This window comes from Felis catus, chromosome D3 (genome assembly GCF_018350175.1).
Source record: "Felis catus isolate Fca126 chromosome D3, F.catus_Fca126_mat1.0, whole genome shotgun sequence".
Taxonomy (NCBI): Eukaryota; Metazoa; Chordata; class Mammalia; order Carnivora; family Felidae; genus Felis; species Felis catus.
In genome coordinates this window covers 6,012,528-6,034,540 of record NC_058379.1, presented here as the reverse complement: position 1 = coordinate 6,034,540, position 22,013 = coordinate 6,012,528, and the positions used below count along the sequence as shown (strand labels likewise).

General features: G+C 45.1%; 2 protein-coding genes across 2 annotated transcripts in view; one reads left to right on the top strand and one right to left on the bottom strand.

Moving 5' to 3' along the window:
- CCDC92 (coiled-coil domain containing 92) overlaps positions 1 to 6,551 on the bottom strand; it is a 29,946-nt gene extending 23,395 nt beyond the window's left edge. The window contains exon 1 of the mRNA XM_023241315.2: positions 6,099 to 6,551. The gene's annotated coding sequence lies outside the window, so the exon portion shown is untranslated. The remainder of the gene's footprint in view (positions 1 to 6,098) is intronic.
- A 204-nt stretch (positions 6,552 to 6,755) lies between these two features.
- The window catches only part of ZNF664 (zinc finger protein 664), a 41,659-nt gene continuing 26,401 nt past the window's right edge, over positions 6,756 to 22,013 (top strand). Inside the window, exons 1-3 of the mRNA XM_019814447.3 lie at positions 6,756 to 6,794; positions 7,171 to 7,470; positions 7,576 to 7,715. Of these exons, the coding sequence (XP_019670006.2) occupies positions 6,756 to 6,794; positions 7,171 to 7,470; positions 7,576 to 7,715 (479 nt within the window). The remainder of the gene's footprint in view (positions 6,795 to 7,170; positions 7,471 to 7,575; positions 7,716 to 22,013) is intronic.

Below are 22,013 nucleotides of genomic sequence, written 5' to 3'. Positions count from 1 at the left end.
TAAACATTTTAGCAATTTCACCAGATGTAGAAGATACCCACATACAAAGGCTGTCACAAAGACTGCCAAAAGGACTTCTGAAATAGTCTGTGTCCAGAAACTTGGCACATTAAGTGTGTCTGTTAACAGGAGACCACAATTCACAGGTCAGAGTATACAAAAAAGTTCTATCACGCCCTACACACTCATTCATTCACGATGAAACTGAGAAAAATAATCTGGCAAGATTTTGCAGAAACTGGATGGAAGTGGCTAGACAGATGTCCTACGTACGGATAATGAATATGAGACTTTTAACACACAAAAATCCAGGGCCTTCACCTAAAAAATGGAGTGGGCTCATAAGACTTTGGGTTACCGCCCAAAGGCATAACATTAGCGTGCTAGATGACGCAGGGTCCTACTGGCGGGCGGCGTGGATGAAGGGTGCCCACGTGCTTCAGTTGCAGGTGCAGGAAGCCTAGATGACCAGGTTCACTTATATCAGGGTTCATCAGTCCATGATACCACTTTGGCTTTCCCGTAGAGACTTGGAAGTTCTGCAGGTTACTGATACCAACCAGGGACGCACAGCAACTCAGCTAGGAAGACAGTGGCTCCACTGTCTAACGCTTTCTAACTGCACTCAATGATCCTTCAAGGACAGGGATGGGTAATCTGCCTCCTGGTTGAACTTCAGACATGTGGTGATAACCTGCACAGGAAGGTCTTGGTAGCGTCCCGAACTTCCTTTGAAAGGCACTCTAACCACAGCCTGCTGGTGGGCAGAATTCAGTGCGTTGTTCTAGAATTAGCCAACGATTGCCCCAAACTGTTCTGAGTTCCAACCTACAACCGTGGATGAGACCTGAGAACACCTCCACACAGATAGCATTCAACCCACTTGTCTCCAAAAAGGTCTCATCTCTGGCTTTACTTGTTCCAACTTAGATTTTTATTTTATTTCTTCCTAAAAAAAATAACCTTTGCCTTCAACAAGGTTTGGCTTTGTCTCCGAACCAGGTACTAATACCGTAGCATCGCTAATACTGATAAAACTCCTTCTGTCAAAAACTGACTTGACCGCTTTCTTGACGGGAACGAATTCTACAACTTGAAACCCTATGCAGCAGGGAGGCCGAGGAGGATTACATATCGTTTCTCCCTATCAAACAAGACCGTGTTCGTCTCTCCCCTGGTGCAGTGCAATAGGGCATATCAGTGAGCAAGCACCTCACTGCCTCAACTTTCTGGTCTGGTCACCGGGACGGAACCGAAAGATAAAGACGATTCACTGCTGAAGACAAAGACTGACCCTCCTGGAGAACAGGCCATACCTAACAGCCCCCGCTATACACTTGTCGGCGGGAACACAAAAGTGAAAAACCAAACAACCTCTCTCCATCTTTCTTACCAATGTGCAAAACAAAGTATTTCCAAAAACTGGATCGGCTCCCACATGCCACAAGCCACTGGAGAGGAAGTAACACGGTGCCTTTCACCTGGGTTGACAGGTGTGATGGCCGGGAGAGAGAAGAGTTAAAAGAGCCCTCTTCACTGTCCAGGGTGTGGCCTGAGCCTAACTGCCTCTACTCGCTCATGCTGAGAACACCAGAATAGGAGCGAAGAGAAAAATTCGGTGACCTCGGGTTATTGTGTTGCCCAGTGGTGGAACTGTAACCTGGGGAACTAGTGTTTTTATGAATACTCTGCATTGCACTAAATAAGTAGCCCTTACAGGGTATAAAGCCACTCACTGCCAGGTGAAATGTGCGATTTCAAGAAAAACAGAATCGTACAGCAATACTTAGGCAACGTTCCATAAGAAATTGGGCTTAAAAGGACATCTCATAAAGCCTCTTACCTGTATAGTAAATGGAAATGGCACAGGGTGAATTTAAAACAGGTTGGGAAGGAAACCTGAAGAGAAGTAGTGGATCTTATGCAGGTCGAAATTTCGTATCTCAAGTGTCGCCAAGGAGGCAACAAAGAGAACAATTATAGCGGCAGAGTCCTATATGCCTCAAATTCCATTACAAGTGCTCGTCTGTCTTTTTTCTCTCCCTTATTGGTGGCTTTAAGCATCTCAGGCTTGCTCTTTTGTTTGGTCCTAACCAAAGGAGTTCCACTGCTCAGTGTTGAGAATTGGGCTTGTGGAAGGAATCTCGATAGAAGGAGAAAACATATTCCTACTTCCTTTACAGCTACAGAAGAGCAGACACTTCTTCCTTCAGAAAGTGATTTCTGATAAAGTGGTCAACTGGGAAGAATCACAAAGATGTGTATCTTACTCTGCTCTCCAAGTGTGGAGACCTGCATGAAATATACAAACTCCCCTGTTTTCTAAGTTCTTACACAGCTGTGTGATGGCTTCAGCGACTGTGGTGAGGAGCTCTAAAATGCAACCTTTGACTTCTAAAAAGGCTGTTTTCTAACTGGCTGCCTTACTTGATAATTTGTTGTCTTAGTTGTAATATTTAAAGTGGCATCTGTGATTTTTTTTTCAAAAGTAGAAAGTACACATAAGGCTTTCTTTATTTTTTGGTTGGCCAGAGAACTTGATATGCTTCTCTTTTCCCTTCACGCGTGCTTTCATGCATAAAGCATAGATAAATAACCTATTTCATGTTCAAAGTTCGAGTCTTTGTCTTATTTAAATCATACCCAAATTCAGCTAGTGGATAAACAGGCACAAAAAGCATGAGACAAACTCATCTACTAAGGAAGGAAACTATTTTTAAAAGGTTTTTTTTTTTTTTTTTTTTGCAAAGGTTAAGCACATGCATACATTAATTCAGAATTGTTTTTCCCTCTAACTTCTTCCTCAACCAGAGAGGTCAGACGCCGGTTTAACTCAATCGGCCTCGTGACCATTATGCTCCACCTAAATCCTGGCGCAGAGAACGTTCGCTCGGGTACGCTGGTATTCACAGGAAGCTCTGCTCTGCTCCTTGGCCACAGACAGAGTCCTGGCCCCACCAACCCACTTAATACATGGATCGTTATTGACAACCAATAGCCTCTTCTTGATTATGGGTAGATCATCATCCAGATTGTTGATAGATCATCATTCCCAGGATTGGCTTAGCACAAATAGGACACATCTTTTTCTTTTTCAAACACAAAGCTCAAATTCACCTAATCTTTTCAGTACATTCTAATTCTATTTCTCCTCGGCTGTGTTTTACCTTCAGCTGCCAACATATATTTAAAAAACAACACAGACATACTGGAAGAATGTCCAGTGCAACTTCCTGTAGGTGGATATGACTGGATTTTTTTTTGCTGTGAAATTTGAGTCATGTTTGAGTAATGAAATAAACATGAACTAAAATGCAGAGCAAGCACAAGAATCAGCCCTTAATCAGTATCTTTTAAAAAAATAATTTCAGCTCAGAAGAAAATCTATTCACCTTCACAACCTGCTGACTCTGACAAGAATGACTGACATCATCCCATTTTTTAGAAAGAGCTTTAAAGGAAAAAAAAAAACACACCTCTTCTGCTTGTCTTTAGAGAAATGGGTAATTTTCCCTTAATTAAATGTTTGTTATAGAAAATAAAAGCCGAAGGAAGAAATACAAATCACGTATAATTAAAAAGAGCCTTTTAAAAGTCTTTTGACTGTGAGAGCGTCTTATTACCTGTAAAGCCCATACACAGGCTAAGGAGGACCACAATCACCTCTGATACCAGATTGGCCTCCACCCCAGTACAAGCCTTCCAAAGGCTCAGGGACGTTCTGGGGAGTCGTTATGCCCACAGCTGCAGAAGCCAGCACAAAAACACGAAAAATGAGCCACAGAGCCCTTCAATCCACTGCCTCTGGAATCCCCAGACCCTCTGCCCCCTGCCCCCGGGGGGTTCCCCACACCCGGTTGGGGAACCAGCTTATGTGGAAACTCTGCGGGGAAGGAGAAGCCCCTTCTTTCCACAGCTGGAGGTTCTAACCATAAGCAACGTTGGCTTTTATGTCCAGGTGAAATCTGTCTTCCTATAAGTACTCCTCAGTCGCTTCTGTACTTGGGAATTACTCTAAATAGAACATACAATCCCTTTGCTGCACGACAGGCCTTAAATATCTGAAGACAATTAGGGCACATTCACTGGTCTGCCCAAACCTTTCTGCAGGTTTAAACATCAAAGGTGGAGATGTGAAAATTGATGTCATTAAGGTAGCGCCTACCTAACTGGTCTGGAATGTCAATCTGAGTACAACATTTATTGCAGCTTCATCATGTGAAGCCCATAAAGGCACCTAGGCGATGACCTTTAGGGATGTCCAATTCAGTACATATAATTAGTCTTAGTTAAAAAAATGTGTGCCTACTGTGTATCAGGAACTTTTTGACTAACCTTGTTCCGGGCAGAAGAAAAAGGCCTGTATCCTTTCTTGTTAGAAATATGAGAAAACGCTTTATCAGCATTTCTTAAAAGCATCAACGTTGTTAACATCAGTATTGTTGCGAATGCCCTCTGCCGCTTAAGTAATGACATTAAAATGAATTTATCCAACGAATCACAGATGAAAGAGTTAAGAACCCAAATGATCTTCCGTCGCAAGTAAAAGGATTCATTTGGTTTTTTTATATAAGAATTAACAATATTTTCCAAGAGACCTGTTAGATTGACGTGTTTATATGTACTACAATAAAAATCGGATACACACAAATAACTGTTTTGTACTTTGGACTGTAAACGTAAACTAAACTTACTGAGTAATTATAACAGGATGCAGAGAAACAAAACTATTTCATTTTAAGGTGTTTCAGTAGTGTATGTATATATATGTAGACCCACATATATACACTTGTATAGATCTCACAAGTCTTAAAACCTTTTCCAAAAAATATTTCGTGTAAGATGAACATTTAGCCAAAAGAAATACATAAATTCAAAGCATCTTTGGGGATAAAAGTCACTTTAAACGTGAGCATCTTTTTCCTTACAATTCAACAGCAAGAAAAATGCAAACAAATTCTTGGCGATGTAAAAAAAAAAAAAGCCCCCATTTAATAAAACAATAACAATGCTCTTTATAGAAGTCTCAAACCTAAAAATCTCAAAAAAGAACCCAGCAATTCTAACTTTAACACTCTTACAGGTAGGTTTCTGGAAATGCGTAATATAATAAAGTACCACGGTCGCGGAGCTTGTGTTTTGCAATGAGACCTATTACTGCAACCTAAATTACGGAGCACGATTATATCTCCTCTTAGGTCACCCCATTTTCGTTATTGGAATAGATCATACTGCTAACTATCAAAGCTAAAAATTAAATAACACAGGTCAGCAGGAACACGTAAGTCAGATCAACTAGAGTCACTCACTGTAGCCGACGGCAGCTCTGTAGTCAAGCCTGGAGCTCTACTGCATATTAGCATTACGCTCAATTTCAGGAATTACAAGCAAATCGTTATTTGGGGTAATCTCCAGCCCACATCAAAGCTTCAGAAAAGGGCTATAAGGTAGATACTTACGTAAAGGGTTATCAGAAAGAGAGACAATATAACTTATCGGGGAGGGTCTCTAACGTCCACAGTGTGTTAAAACGCATTAAAAAGGCGATGTGGATTCAGACGGCCTCCTCCCCACAGCCTCCCAGACAAAGCAGGGCCAGGCCCTCGGGCGCTCCCGGTGCACCTGCAATGCGGATCCCTCACCCCACAATCCCACCCCGAGGCTGGCAGGAGCAGCCCCTGGGCCGGCCGCTCCTGCCCCATCGCATTGGCCTGGGTGCGCGGTGCAGACGGTCCGCAGCCTGGACTGGAGCCCTGGCAAAGGCATCCCCCTCCCCATAACGGGCTGCGAGACGCCGCAGGCAGCCGGCGCGGGGGTCGCTGCGCTTCATTTCTGCCCTCCTCTCCGCCTTTTCGTGTCTCCCGCACGTCCCCCGACCCCCCGAGGTGTTTCCGCAAGGGGACACCCTTCCCCGTCGGCGAGCCCTGGGGGTGAGACGGGAGGACCCCCTCCCCCTGCAGCGAGGGCTTTTCAAACAGTCTAAATGAATTCCTGTCCGGACAGGTGCCCCCGCCCCCCGCCGGCGCCCGCAGAGCCTCCCCAGAGGTACCGCCAGGTGAGCGGGGCTGCACTCGGTCACACCTCGGGCCCCGCCTCACCTGCGGGCGCGGCCGTCGCGGTCCTTCAGGCGGCTCCCCCCCTCGGCGCGGTCCTCCCGGCGGGCGGCTGCGGGGGCTGGCGGCCCATGGGCGGGGCGGCGGGCGGGGCTGGCTCCCGGCTTCGGCCCTGCCCCGGCCGGGCGGCCGAGGGAGGTCAGTGGGCGCCGCCCGCCGAACGCATCTCGCCGGCTCCCACCCGAGCGCTCGCCGCGGTGCACGCCGGGAGCGGGGGCCGGGGCGGCGAGGCCAGGCCGCGCTGACCGGGCGGACGGCTGAGGCGCCGGCGCGGCGGCGGGTCTGTCTGCGGGGCAGGGCGGGGGCGGCCGCTCGATAGTCACTTCGCGGGGAGGGGACGATGCCCCACTCCCCCAGCTGTGGGGGGGCAGGGGACGGGACCGAGGGGCAGGGAGGGTCTGGCCGGTGGGACGCAGGCGCAGAGCTCAGGTGCGGCCGCACTGCGGTTGCCCAGGGTAACGCGGGCCCGGGTGGGGCGGGGAAGGAGGAGCGAGCGGGCGAGCGGGAGCGCGCGCGCAGGGCCGGGGTTGCGGGGGTGGGTACCCGGGACCAGCCTGGGATTGGGGGGGGGGAGGGCGCGCGCGGGCGGCCGACGGGGGCGGAGGCGAGGGGGGTTGCCGGGGCGAGGGCCGGACGGCGCGCATGCGTGCGGCCCCCGCTCCCCCGGGGCTCGTCGGCCCCGTGCGTGCGCACGCGCGCTGTCCCCCGGAGGCGTCTGGGTGTGCGGAGCGCGCGCGCGCGGCTCGGAGGCGCACCTGTGAGGTGTCCCTTGAGGAGAGGGAGGGTGGGTGCGCGGAGCCCGCGGCCTGGGGCGCTTCAACCCCTCACTTGGAGTGAGTTGTCGGGCGGCCGGGCTGCAGTCTATTTCTTTTCGGGAACGAGGCGGGGGCGGGGGGCGAAAGGGGGAGCGGGCTCCGGCTTGGAGGGAGGATGAGTGGGTTAAAGAAAAGAAAAACAACCCATCACTTAGGATGGGCCTCGGGCCGGGGCCGGCCCCTGGGCGTCGGTAGGAAAGGTCAGAGCGCCCCCCCCACCCCCCACCCCCCACCCCCCGCAGCCGGGCGGCGCGGCGGCCACCGGGCAGGCCCCGCGGAGGGCGGCCTGGCCGCGGGGCCTCGGCGGGCCGGCGCGGGCCCCGCGGCGCCGGCAGCGGGGAGCGGGGGTCACAGATGGCGGCCGGGGTGCGCGGCGAGGGCTGGGCAGCGGCAGGGGCGAGGCCGGGCGGAGGCCCCGCGGGAGCCGGACTCCCGAGCCGGGCTCCATTGTTGTCGGAGCCGAGGGAAGGGGGAGCGAGACCGCTTACGAAGCCCGTGGAGCCGCGCCTTGGAGCCTTTCCAGGCGGGTCCCCGGAGAGGCGGTAATGGCCGCGCCGAGGGCTCGGGGAGCCGGGCTGCGGCGCCGAGAAGCCCGGCTGCGTGGTGTGATGCTGTGTGTGTGTGTGTGTGCGTGTGTGTGTTTTTAGAGCGCCCTGCGTCCCAGCAGAGCCGGCCGAGCCCCCTGCCCAGGTGATGAGGAAGCCTTCGCGCCCCCAGCGCAGATCGCCGCCGCCGCTGGACGCCTCCTCCATTGTTTGACCACAACAAGGGCCGGATTCTCACCCAGGTAAACCGGATGGCCGCGCAGCCGAGCTCCCTCTCAGCTCCCACCTCCAAAGGAATCCTCTCCTCTTTCAGGACTTGACTTCCGTGTGCTCACTGTCCCCTGCTCCTGATTAACTCCGTATCTCCACCTCCCAGACATTTTCCCATCCGGATTAATCTGCCCGCATCTCTCTGCCAAGTCACCTCTCATTTCCCTCAAAACTCAGCTCCTTTGTGAGCCCTTCCTTGCCGAACTCTAACGACTCCAATCTCTCTAGGAGGAGCCCGCTCTGTACTCTTTCCAGTTGCTAGTTTGTTTGTTGGTTGTCTTGCTGCAACAAAGGAGACCAGGTACTAAAAAAATAATAATAATAATTTTAAGTTACTGCTTTTTTTTTTTTTTAAACGAGCGTTCTGTGACGTTTAGACAGTTTCTTGTTTGAACAGGATGGGACCGTTTTTTTTCGTTTATATTATTTGGTCTTCTCTTTTAGAGAGGCCCCTACTTCCTTTATGGAGGCATAGCTTTTAGAGCAGAAGAGTGACCTTTCTGTTTAGCCCACAGGTTAATTTAAATTAAAAAAAATTTTTTTTTTTTTAAATAAGTAAAGCAATGCATTTTCTTTGTAAAAATGGAAATAACACAGACATGGTCACTACCGGTCCCTGTCTCCAGAGATGATAACTATTTTATGTTCGGTGTGTAGCCTTCTAGATCTTTTCAAATGTGCTTCCGCGTGTGTACTTGTATTATCTTTGTTTTAGCGAGGACTGGTGCACTCTTATCTTCCGGTTTCAGCATCGGGTGTGTTAACTCGTTCGTAAGAGCTGCTGCATCACGTTCCGTAGTTTGGGTACACCATAGTTTATTTAGCTGTTTCCCAGATTGGTGGCCATTTAAATTTTAACTTTATTTAAAACAGCTCTTCTGGCGGTGGTTCTCTGGTGAAATGAAATTTTAGTGAAGGGAGCACAGAGCTACACTAATTACAGAGAGGAGGCCTTTAGGATGGGGGTTCTCTTTGGTTAAGAAATTTACATGTGGGACCTCTGCCCCTCCCCCAGTATAATCATGACTCTACTACTTTCAAGTCTTGTGACCTTGAGGAGGACAGTCACTCTAAGCCTCCGGTTCCTTTTCTATAAATGCTAATACCTGCTGGGTCTGCTCCTCACAGTTCAGTGACGTGATGCGTGTGAAAGTCCTTTGCAGGATGTAAACTGGTATGTAAATGCTGATTTTATTAGCTTTTGTGATCCAAAAGGATTTTTTCATTTGCAACGTGGTGTACGTCTTTTTTGACCGGCTGTGTCTGTTACAGAGATCACCAACTCTGAGTGCTCTTTAGTTTGTGATTTTGCTGTAATTTTCTTATCAAGTACCGTTAACCTGTTAGACTTCTTGAAGAGTATTTGACAGAGCATATTTTTCCTAGTGTCGTACATGCTGTAAGAAATAAGACATATACGTTAGTTGACTGTGAATAAAGTATCAGCAAACAACACTACGCAAAACAGAACTTACTTCCTACTGATACAAATTTGTGTATGTATTTTCCTGTGGCGGCATCAGATTCAGGTTAGCTTTTATGTCCTTGAGGTAAAATGTATTCTAACTGAATTTGCAGGCAGTATCAGAGTTTTAACCGTTTAAATATCGATTCAGTGACGTGGTGGGTATTATTTTAAGATGCAAGAAATACAGTGAGGGGTTTTGTAGGTATTTTTATTTCATTCAGATACATATGAATGCTTGCAGTGTGGCCAGCAAAATCAATTTGTTCCTGTTCTCTTGGAGGTTATAATCTATGGGGGTGGAGGGAACCAGAGAGTAAACAACCACACAACTGCACGTACAATCACAAATGGTGGTATCTGTTAGGAAAGTTAGGTAGTACCGGTTACGAGAGAGTGTATATAAAAAGGGGAACAAATTTTGGATGGTGGAAAGAAGGCCCGGGAAAGACTTTTTTGCAGAAATAAGATTTGGGCTGAGATCTGAAGGGTGAGTAGGTGTTAGTGTAGAGTGAAGTGGGGGATAATTTTCCAGGCAGGGGAATGGCATGTGGGAAGGCCCTGAAGGGGGAGAGAGCTTTGCCCATTCCAGGAACTGAAAGAATGGCTTGTGGATGGATTCTGGTGGGTGAGGGGGAAGCGTGGCTAGGCAGGGGGCCAGATCATGTAGGGTCTTGTAGGACAGGTTAAGGATGTTTTATTTTATTCTGAGTGAAATGGGAAACCATTGCAAGGGTTGGGTTTGAAGCAGGGGAATGACATAATCAGATCTGCATTTTTAAACAGCCACTCCAGCTGCTACATGCAGAATGTGGAGGTGGTGGGCAGAGTGAAAGTCAGAGAGATGAGGTTGGCCATTTTAGAAGTCTGTCTGGAAGAGAGGTGATCTTTCCCTTGGAGTTCACAGTGAATTCAAACGGCCACTAAACTATGGGCAGATAGATAGTTTGATTTAAAAAATCCTTATTTCTTATTTTCAAGAAGTAGGCACTTTTTAATGCTAAAGTATACATAGAAATGAAACCAGTTATCCACATTGTACTTAATAGAAAGGTTTTAGAGTCAAATTAAAAATTAGGACATTATTTAACAGCTGTTTATAAGTTTTATCAAAGCAGTAATGCATGGAATAAGAGTGAGGGAAGGATCCAAAATGAAAAGAAGAGAAGTATTTGTAGATGCTATCAGCTGCAAAAATGAGAATGACAAAAAACTATCAGACAAAAATTGAGGAAGTGACTGGTTACACAATGCATATATATAAAATTTATAGCTTTCTGAATACCAAAAATAACCGGGCAGAAACTAAAATGGAAAAGAAAAAAAACAACAACAACAAAAACCCCAAACAGGCTCTGATCACAGTGCAACGAAATAACGTAAAACATGTAAGTACAGCCTTATAAAGATAAGTGCAGTCTACACAGAGGAGACCATAAATATCCTGAAAGATATGAGAGAATGTCTTAAATGGAAAAATAGGCTGTATTCTTGGATGTGATGTTTAAACATTATAGAACTATCCATTTTGGGATAAACTGGACAGAATAATTATGAGTAATGAGGTGGGACAAGTTCTCTCTGATATTAAATGTGTTATAGAGCCACGTTCTAAACGGTGTCATGCTGGCTTTATAATATCTGTACAGGTCACTGGAATCTATCCAGCACCCCCCAAATACACATGGGAGTGTATAGTAAATGATAAATCATCATGAATGCCCCCTAAATCATAAAGAAAATGTGAGAGTAGATATTAAACATCTGGAAAAGAGGGTTCTCTATGCTGAGGTGGGCAAAGACTTTGTAATCAATCAAACAGACTTGAACTAGAATCTTTTTTTTTTTTTTTTGAAGACTCAAGGATTTTTTTAATGTTTACTTTTGAGAGATAGCGAGCAGGGGAGGGGCAGAGAGGGGGCGGGGACAGAGGATCCGAAGCTGGTTGTGTGCCGACAGCAGATCTCACGATCATGACCTGAGCTGAAGTTGAACACTTAACCGTGTAACCGACTGAGCCACCCAGGCGCCCCTGAACTAGAATCTTCTGAGTGAAGAAAATATCTGCCGTGCAGGTGTTGTGAGGGAAAGAGGTCTAGATCCTGGTAACTCTGGGGCACTCAGATCTGTTAGTAGTTAAAGATCAGTGGATTAGACTACAAAAAATTTAAAACTTACATAAGAAGAGAAGGAAAACAAAACCCTAGGATTAGAAGCCAAACCACAAAGTAGGAAAATATTTGTGACAAACATAAGTGAAGACTTAATACCTTCAGCATGTAAAGAACTCACATGGATCAATGAGGAAAATAATATAAGTCCACACACAAGTGGTTACAGGATGTGGACAGACAGTTCACTGGATAATTTGTTAAAGATGTGGAAAGATATGTACTGTCACTAACAATCAAATAGTTTGTCATTAGTCATACGGAAAAGTTAGATTTTATTCTCAAGAGCAACAAAACCAGAAGACACTTAAAAATAAATGCACAAAAACTTTATGAAGAAAAATCTTTACCTAAACAACTGAAAAGCTAACCTAAATAAACGGACAAACATTACATGTTATTGGAGGGGAAAGCATCATTGTAAACACTGAAATATTCTAGAAGTTACACTGTAATTTTAATGTAGTTTCACGTGAAATTCCAATGAGAATTACTTCTGGACACTTGATAAGTTGCTTCTAAAATTCATCTGGAGGAGTAAATGTTCTAGAATGGCCAAGAAATGTTTTAAATGGAAAAATAGTGATAGAGGATTTGCCATACCAGATACCAAAACGTGCTGTAATGCTGCAGTAATATAAATGCTGAGTGCAGGAATAGGCAGGTTGCTACATAGAGCAAAGTAGAATCCAGTAATAGGACCTATTTCTATGTAGGAATTTAGAGTAGAATAAAGTTGGTATTTTGACACAGTTGGGAAATTATTGTTCATTATATTGTGTAAGGATAAGTGACTATTTGGGAAGAAAGATTTTACTTCCCCATATTCAAAATGAGTTTTATGTAGATTAAAGAACTAATTCAAGGGGAGCTTGGGTGGCTCAGTCAGTTGAGCATCCCATCTCTTGATTTCGGCTCAGGTTGTGATCCCAGGGTTGTGGAATCAAATCCTGCATTGGGCTCCGTGCTGACTGTGGAGCCTGCTTAGGATTCTCTCCCCATCTCTGCTTCTCTCCCCTACTTGAGTATGTGCATATATGCGCTCTCTCTAAAACAAACAAACAAAAACCCTCAAGAACAAAAGAAAAACTGTAAAGTTTTTAGAAGAAAATAAAGGGAATTATGTTGGAGGATGTATTATGGAAGATATGATTTGTTTTTTGTAGACATTTAGGCAAGACCAAGACCCAAAATCGTAAGGAAAAGATTAATAAATTTAATCATTATCAAAGTTGATATTTTTGTGTGACAAAAGACATTTACAAGGTGATAGCCTAGGGAAAAGCTTGTAATGTGTACAGAGAGGTAAAGAGTAACAGAATGAACAATTAAATGATTGGAGCATAGAATAGTTCTCAGAGAAAGGATTTCAGCCTCACTTGTGATTAGGGAAATGAAAATTAAAACAACTGGATTGGGGTGCCTGGGTGGCTTTGTTAAGCATCCGACTTTGGCTCAGGTCATGATCTCAGCTGCTCCTGAGTTCAAGGTCCACGTCGGGCTCTGTGCTGACAGCTCAGAGCCTGGAGCCTGCTTGTTTTCTGTATATCCCTCTCTTTCCCCTTCACCCGTTCACACTCTGTCTCTCTGTGTCTCTCAAAAATAAATAAATGTTAAAAAACAAAATGAAACAATTTAATTTTTTTCACTGGGGGCTAATCTGCAAAAATTAAAAAGATATTTGAAGGTGTGGAGAAAAAGGTACCTAGTACTTTGTTGGGAATGCAAAATTGGATCTACCTTTTTAAAAAAACAATTTGACAGAAGCTATAAAAATTTTAAAAAACACGCTTTGATCTAGCAGATACACCTCAAGGGATCTGTAATATTCTCGTAAGAGAACACAGGTTAATATGAACAAAGTCAATTGCAGCGTCATTTATAATAAAAAATGGAAATTTTGGTGCCTCTATACTATGGAACGTTCTGTAACTTTTAAAAAGAGAGGTAGGTTTGTATGCATTGACATAGCCTGGATGGATGCCTAGGATATATTATTGAGCCAAAAAGGCAAATTGAATTCCATTTTTTGGTAAGGTAACACAATATATTCATACGTGTGTGTGTTCTAAATAAAAATAGAAAAAGGTCTAGAAGGATACATGGAAAATATATTTAACTGTGACTACTTTTGAGGGAAAAGCAGAGGAGAGACTTTTTTATTTCACATGTATTTGCATTGTTTGAATTTTTTTTATAACGAGTATTTACTTTTGTAATTAGGATGTTACAATTTCTCACTTACAATTTAACGAAGGCCTAAATTTAGACTAAGAAATTACAATACCTAGTACTTAGGATGCGGTGAAAATGTCCTATTATGTTACAATGGCTGTATGTATCAAGAGCCTTCAGAGTATTCATATTCCTTGATATAAGAACCATCAAGGGCATATTTTTAGATAGAGAACAAAAGATGTGTATCATAGAATTATTATTTAGGGTGCATTTGCGGAATGATTAAGTTGTGGTACATCCAGTGGACAATGTATGACTATTAAAATGCCTGTGACAGTGTTAAGTGGTAGAAAAGCAGGATACAAAATTGCACACGTGACATGATTCGTACTCTTAATAAAAAATCCCAACAACCCTCCTCAAAAACCTATGATAGAAAGATGTCGAAAAGAAATTAGATGAAAATCTTAAAAATTATGGACTTTAGGTGGTAGGATGTTGGGTGATTTAAAATTTTTTACTTATATTTTCCAAGTTTATTATATTTATAATGGAATATTTACTTTTTAAAAGTACATTATATACAGGTCATATGTTAGTTGTATGGTTAATAGGTATGTGCATTTTTAGAAATAGGTAAGCCCTATCCTCTATTAAAGCATACTCTAAAATGTACTCTAAAAACTAATATCTGAACATTTTTGAGTGATGCATTTGGAATAAATTTGAATGAATTTTGTTGCTTTTGGCATTTGGAGGAAAATCGCTTCTAGCAATATAATTTGCATAATAAAAATAGATCTCATTTCTAATTTTATATCTGTAGAATAAATGCAGAAACTTAAACATGGGCCACGGGATTTCTTTTCACGTTAACTCGCTGTGTTTCGAACACACAGATCTGGTCCCAGAGCAAGTTGCATTTAATGGAGTCTTTCAGGATGAGGAGGTCCAGCCAGCTGGACCATAGGCAGAAGCACCAAGAGCATGGCTATCGTGCAGGGCCTGTGAACGGGTCAGCAGAGTGGAGCCCTGGGTACTGGCGGGGGGGGGGGGGGGGGACGCGTTATGCGTGAGGCTGCAGAGGTTACCATCAAGGCACATGGATTCATCCCCTTATCAAGTGTAATTGTGGCCCTGCAGTGGGTAGTGTGGATGTGGAGTAACGTGCTTTAGTGGACAAATTCAAGTGTGGTAAGAGGAGATAGATTACAGGACATGGAAGGGCTCTGGGAGCACATGGGAAGACATTGCACATAATCCAGTCTTCCTAGGAAAAGTGATGTCTAAGGTGAGCTTGAAGGTCAATGAAGGGAACAGCTAGTGTTATGGCCTGGAGGTAAAAAGTGTGGGGAGAAGAGGGTAGTAGTCAAGGCATAGTAGCAAACAAGGCCTGAGGAGTTTGAAGAGACTTGGTGTGAGGGGAACTAGAATTGGAGTGGGCAGCGGTGAGAGACGAACCAAGAGGTAAGTAGGAGCTGACGTTGTTCAAAGTTTAAAAACCTTATGAATAAATTTGGAAATTACGCTGAAAGTTACTGGGGCCCTTTGAAGAACTTTAAGCAGGGTACTAGCAACCCATTTTACACATTTTATTTTATTTTATTTTATTTTATTTTATTTTATTTTATTTTATTTACTTTTTGAGAGAGGCAGTGTGTACACGCACATGTGAGCAGGGGAGGGGCAGAGGGAGAGAGAAGGAATCCTAAGCAGGCCTCACGTCCAGCATGGAGCCCGACGTGGGGCTTGATCTTAGGACTGTGAGATGCTGACCCGAGCCAGAATCAAGTCAGACGCTCAACTGACTGAGCCACCAGGCGGCACCCCCACCCCAATTTTACATCTTAGAAAGATTACCTTGTGGTGGACAATGGATTAGGAGGAGGCAAGACTGGAGGCTTTTTGTAGGGGAAGATGACTGTGGCACAAATACAGCCGAGACGGCATAGGTGGAATGGGGAATATATTCAGGAGGTAGAGAGGAGATCGAGTGGACAGGACTTCATGAGAGGAAGGAGGGTGGCTGATAACCAGGTTTCTGGCTCGGGCAGCTGAGGGGCTGGTGGGCCCATTTCCTGTAGTTGAGAATGTAGTTGCTTTGGTGAGGAGATGACAGATTTTGAGTTTTGGACGTGCTGAGTGTAAAAGGCTTACAGGACAGACCTGTAGTTCTTCTGAAGATGCTTTTATGCTGCAGATGTACTCTTTGTTATAGGAGTGAGTGGGCACCGTGCACAGGTCTGTTACTAAAATCAGTGTTTATGTGGTAGGTTTTTCTTGGAGTATAATTCTACATTTATAAGTTGTTTATGATTAGGGAATGGCTGTCTAGCTTAAGACTGGACGGTTGATGCCTTTTACATGGAGTTATTTAAGATTGCATGACCCTAACTTTGGATAATATTGTAGTTGTCTTTTGGACTGGACTCTGCCTCTCTGAGCCGGTGGTGGTTTCTCTGAAGAGTGTTGGTGCTCCTGTTGGTACTCCTGACTACTTGGAGTGATTTTCTGTTGATGTTGACAAACTGGTCCCTTCCGCATAGGGACAGGCCAGGACTTGGGCAGGGTAGTGCCCTGTGTCTGCATCCGTCTGACAGTGCCCACCTCACCATTAGGAGTTGTTGCAGTCCATTGGGGCTCCTATAACAACTACCATAGATTGGGGTGGATAAAACAGACATTTCTTTCTCTCAGTTCTGGAAGTGGAAGTCCAAGATCAAGGTCTGGCAGATTCAGCGTCTGCTGAGGCCCGCTTCCTCATTCATAGGTGGTCATCTTCTCCCTGTGTCCTTGCACGGCAGAGGGGGTAAGGGAGCTTTCTGGGGTCTCTTTTATAAAAGGGGAGTAATCTCATGAGGGCCCCACCCTCATGACCCATTCACCTTCCAGAGGCCTCACCCCTAATACTATCACGTTGGGTATTGAGTTTCAAGATCGAATTTGGTGGGGGGGGTGGGGCACAAACATTTAGTCTACAGCAGAAGTGTAGAAAGAGATCTGAGAATCGCTCACGGTGTGCTTGCCATGTGGTTGGTATGGAAGCCACTGGATGGGTGAGAGCACGTGGGGCGGAATGAGAAGAAGCTCAAAGCAGAGCCGCAGCATGGGCACATTAAAGGAAAAGGTAAGGGAGAATGTGCCTGCAAAAGAATTTATTGGAGAGGAAGGAGGATGTCTTAGAGACCATTTGGTGGTTGAAAGAAATCAACCCAATAAACCCATTGAAATGGCTTAATTGAAGGCGGATTTCTGAGGAGGCCTCCATGGGATCCAAGGTGGTTTCTTCAGCTGGGGCCCACCAGTGTTTGGAAAGTCGACAGGAGTCAGCGCGGCTACTGTCTCTGCCTTTGTCCTGAGTCTGTAACCCCTGCCAGTTGGCTTCATAGACCCTGCCTTTCCGCCTCCCCATTCTAAATGCTCAGGGAAGAGATTCCAGGGCTTCATTGCACCGTTGCGGGCCCAGGGGAGATCTGCCTAGCTGCGTGCCTGAGCCTGGGGGGCTGGTTGGGCAGTGGGTGTGGGGGTGCTCCTGAGACAGCAGAGTCCTGGTAGCTGAGGAGGAAGTTCCAGGAATGTGTGAGAGCGGTCGTTGTACGTGGCTCCAAGGTGTTATGAAGGGGAAAGGAGTGAAACTGGGTTTGGCAAATTGAAGTCATATAGCCGAGGTTTAAAGAATTACCACAGCTAGTCCTGGAAGAATACTTACAAGATGGATAACCAGTGGCTGTGGTCAGTGATCATTTGTACAGAAATTGGTGGAAGAGAGAGTCTTAAAAAATGACATTTAACTTTGGAGTTGTATCCGCAGCATTGAAAGCTTATTTTAAAAAGCACTAATTTGTGTTGCTTTTCTAACGCTAAAGCATTTCTATACCTTTATTCTAACTCTGGATTTTGCAGTGTCTCTTGTGTCAGCTGATACGTTATAAGAAATTCAGTAAAGCTATTCTAGAGCTCATTTATTTTTCATATCCCACAAGTTCATAAAATAATCATAGCTTATTTCCACATCTTATTTTGCAGTGCCTTCCATAGTATTGTGACAGATCTTTTGGCCCTTGTAGGCAGAGCAAACCTCTCTCCCAAAAATTCTGCCTCTTAGGTAAATGATAAAACTATTCATAGGAATAATCTGAACCTTTTTTTTTTCTGTGAGTAAACTCCATTATGTCCCTCTGGCTTTCAAAATTATTTTTAGGTGTCCATTTCAAACACGTGGGATTAAGCTCGATAGGATTTAAGAATATTTCACGGATTCATAGTACTCGGCATCGGCTAGCAAACGTGTCGGGTTTCCCTGTTAACCAGCTATGTTATGATAGGATTAGGACCTTGTGATAAGCCCCCAGACTCACAATTAGAATCAGGAAACTTGCAGGTTGTACAAGTCTATATGATGCTTGGCATCTAGTTAGGTAGTAATTTACTGTGAAATTCACTTCAGGTTCTAATACCTTAGTGTAAGTATCCATGAAGGTTTCTGAGCAGGTGTTTGAGTGCCCTCTTGAGGCATTATGGACAGTTAAAACATAGACTCCGAAAAAGGTTTTTTGTTTTTTAAACTACCCCGGCCAAGAACCAGTGGTCTAGATGGTTGAACTGGGGTGGATGTAAATCGGGAGCAGAGGAGAGCTGAGGTGGAATACAGGGGAATACTAGTACTTACGGAGGAACAGAGGCTTTCCAGGCAGACTGAGAATGAGGGTTATGTGGCGAGAGTAGAAGACAGAGAATGTGGTTGGTGGTGTTCGGCAAGATAAAGAATTATAGATGCCCTTGGATTTGGCCAAGAGGAACTTGAGTGGTGTGGTGGTGGTTGGGGAATGAATGGGAAGTAAAGCCGTAGAAATCAGGAAAATAAGTTTTTAAGAGCCTCTATAGGGAAATGGAGGAGAGAGAGAGAGAAGGTATGGCAGCTAAAGAAGGGATAGGATTAAATACTGGTTTTCCTTATGATAGAAGAAACTTGCGTTGCATTTAAATGCTGAAGGAAAAACAAGCGGAGGGAAGACAGAGTTGAAAGATGTGTGGGGATTGGGAGGAGGAGAAGAGAGCTGTCTTTAGAGTGACTAGTCTGGGATGTTGTTGAGGGAGAATGTCGTCTTTTACAGGGACTTGGAAGATGGCGAATGATTTTCAGTTCATTGTGGGAAGATAGGGAATACTCCTGTAGGCAGCGGGAAATAAAAGTAAGAAGATGAGACTGGTTACAAGAGAAGGTGGAATTGTCACAGAGATGGTTCTCATTGAAGCCAAGCCAGTGGTTGAGCTAAAGAATAGTCCGGAGACACCTTTGGAGGATACTTGTGTTTAGCCCCAGCACTGAAAGAACTGGTCTGTGCCCTCAGTAGGGCTGCGGGGAGGTGAACAAGTGCCAGAATTGACCACGAAGACTTGTAGGAGCCAGGAATCCGTGAACTGTGAGGAATGGCCTGGTGGCCTTTCAAGGAGACCACCACTTTGAGAGCGGTCTTGCAGAAGTGGTGTAGTCCGAGGGTGTGGGTGGAGAGGGAGAGGGTGCATGGGAGTAGAGACAGAGGTGTGGGGGTGTGGGGAGGTGGGGCACCGAAAGTGACAAGAGCCAGTTGGTCACAGTGAGGCGGGCCGAGGCGCTCCGGAGGGCAGACGGGGGCTTGTCTGTGTGTGGCCGGTTACAGCCATGGGCACAATGCCTGTAGAAGTCTCACATTGGCTTCTTTGCTTTCATAAGATTTAAATTTTGTGTAACTTCTGTGCCACCTCCTGTTAGAAAAATAGATTTGAGAACAAATTGAGAATCTGACTAAACGGAAGAGAATGTTTAGGTCTATTCGTGACATTTGAGGGGGCTCTTGCACAGGGAAAGCAGAGTAAACGTGACTAAGTTTTTAGTTATTATTCCAAAAAGTGTCAACAGTTAAATCCTTTAAATGTGCAGGACCATTTGCAGTCAGGAATAACGTTTTTTCCTACATTTTGGAAAAACCAGTAGGATGGCTAATGGAGGTTGTTTGGCTTCAGTTTTGTGAGATACATCATTAAGAAAAGATAATAGACTTCTACTACCAGCAGTGCTGAACTAATAGTATGTTTACATTTGGGAGGTAGGGGTCGATTTCTAACTTAGAGTGCTCAGTTTTGAGTGGTAAGGCATGATACTTCGCATCAGCGTATCCAGGGGGTGGGTTGGGCAGGTGCCAGCTTCAGCCCAGACGTGTCTACTGCTGGGGGACTGGCTTGTAGACCTTGGAAGGCCTCCCTGCACTTCTTTCCAGCGGCCTTTACCATGTCATGGAGCTGACATTAAAAGTGTACCCACGTCCCACATGAAATTAGCATAGACAAAACTGTGTGTTAAGCTTCGTTTGACTAGTAGTGGATGGACATTAAACATTGATTGACTCTGATGTTATGATTTTTTTTCGTATTTTGCATGCAATAAATGTTTTTCTCAGGTCTTGGCATTTTCATAGGCTCTTGAGATGCTCATAGGCCCTGGGGACTGTGCTGAGGGTGCCTAAGGGCTGAGCCACCCCTGTTCTGCTGGGATGTCTGGGCACGTCTGACAGGGTGGACCTGCCAGGAGTCTGTTGGAGGCACCAAACTGCCTCCTGGGCAAACGCCATCCTCAGGGGAGCTGAAGTAACTGTTTCAAGTTAGCTGTTTTTTGTTGTAAGGAGCAGAGAGCTACCCAGACCATTTTGCAAAATGTGGTGCAAGGATGCACCGGGACCAGAGACACCTCAGGAGCTCAGGCAGCTGGAGATGAGCCACAGTCTTTCCATGGACAGTAGGGTCTCGCAGGGCGGCTCTCTTTGCTTTTGTGTCTTTTTCCTCTTGCTGCCTCTGGCTTATTCTTTTTCCCTTCCGCATCTGTCTTTTCTCTGCCTTATAGAGATTCTGTTTCCTCCTGACTTTGGTTTGCTGTGATCCTCATAGCTTCTCTAGGTCCTTTGTACATCGTAACCTTTCACATGTATCTCTCCCAGCTAATCACCTCATTCTCAGTAGTTAGCTTCCTGAGAAAGAGAGAGGTTGGAATCAGACTTTGTTGTTGCTTTTGTTGTTATAGGCCACATCAGAGGTCACTGTTAAGCTCTTGGGTCAGGTTTAGAAGCCATGGTGAGGTGAAAAGGAGTTGTCTTGTGGTCCATGGCAGCCTGGGCCTTCCCTTAAAGCTGAGGCCCTTTCCATTAGCAGAATTGGTAGTCTCATAGGCCCCATGATTGGCATGTGTAGTTCAGTAAGGAAGAAAAACCTGGCCTAATCCCAAAACAATTTGAAATTCTCCCAAATGTATTCCTGCCCTTCAAAGCCCTGTTAACAGCCTTTGTTCTAAGTCACCCTTTGTTCCCATAGAAAAACTAAAATCCCTAAATATATTGAAAGCATTTTCACTTTCCCATTTTCTTCCTCTTTTTTTCAGTCTTTGACATTACAGGGTCACTCAGGGTCATCTGCAGGATTTTGTTTCTCCTGTTAGTGATTTCTGCTGAAATTGATACAGCTACTTCAGATAGCTGTTAGCAGAGTTGGTAATTCTAACCTCATGTCATTCACATATTTCCTTTACCCCAAGGATCTGGGGAGCTGTGGAGACATACAGTAATTTAGCACCATCCCCACATGCATGAGATTTAGAACTGAATGTTGCATCTCAATGTCAACATGGCAGCAGTTTGATACCTAAGTGCCTTAATACGTCATCAGAGTTCCGAAGCAAAAGTGATGTTCCCCACACTGAAGTCTACACCCAGACTGCTCTCAGCAGTTATAGAGTCTTGGGGGTGGGCAGTAGGTGGGACAAACAAAATAACAATAGTAACACTTGATCTTTGGTGGGCCCTTAAAAATTTCCAGGTACTTTTCTCCGTACTTACGCGTTAACATATTTAATTCTTAAACTACCTCATAAGGTTACCTTACAAGGTCAGCTGCCTTTATTATCTCTACTGATTGCATTCTTTACCTCTTAGGTGAAGGTCCCACAGCTGTCGTGTGGTAAAGCCAGGGCACCAGCCTGCTCAACCTGGCTCCAGTCTGTGCCCCTTCAGTGCTCCTCTCTGCAGAACGGTGAAAAGCCAGTGCTGATTTTAGACCCGCTAAGGTTCCAGCCCTTCGAGTCACTCACATCCAGTCTCCAGTATCTGTGAACCTAAAATTCAGTTTGGATAAATTCCTGTCAGGAGGCTAACTATAGCATCTTGGAGTGAACTTGTACAGACTGTCTGGATTTTCCTTTCTAGGGTTTCTCAGGTTTTCCCAGCTTCTCTTTGATCCTATATGCCTCGAATCCCATGTATATAAATTCCATACATAAAATGGGGAACTCTATACTCTGAGCCAGTTCTTAAAAAAACTTTGTGATCCTAAATTTTCCATAATATGGACCTTCTACTTTTCTTTTGCCTTTCTCCAACCCAGCAGGATCCTAAGGCTTTGGTGGCTCTGAGCCATCCACTGTGGGCCCTCCA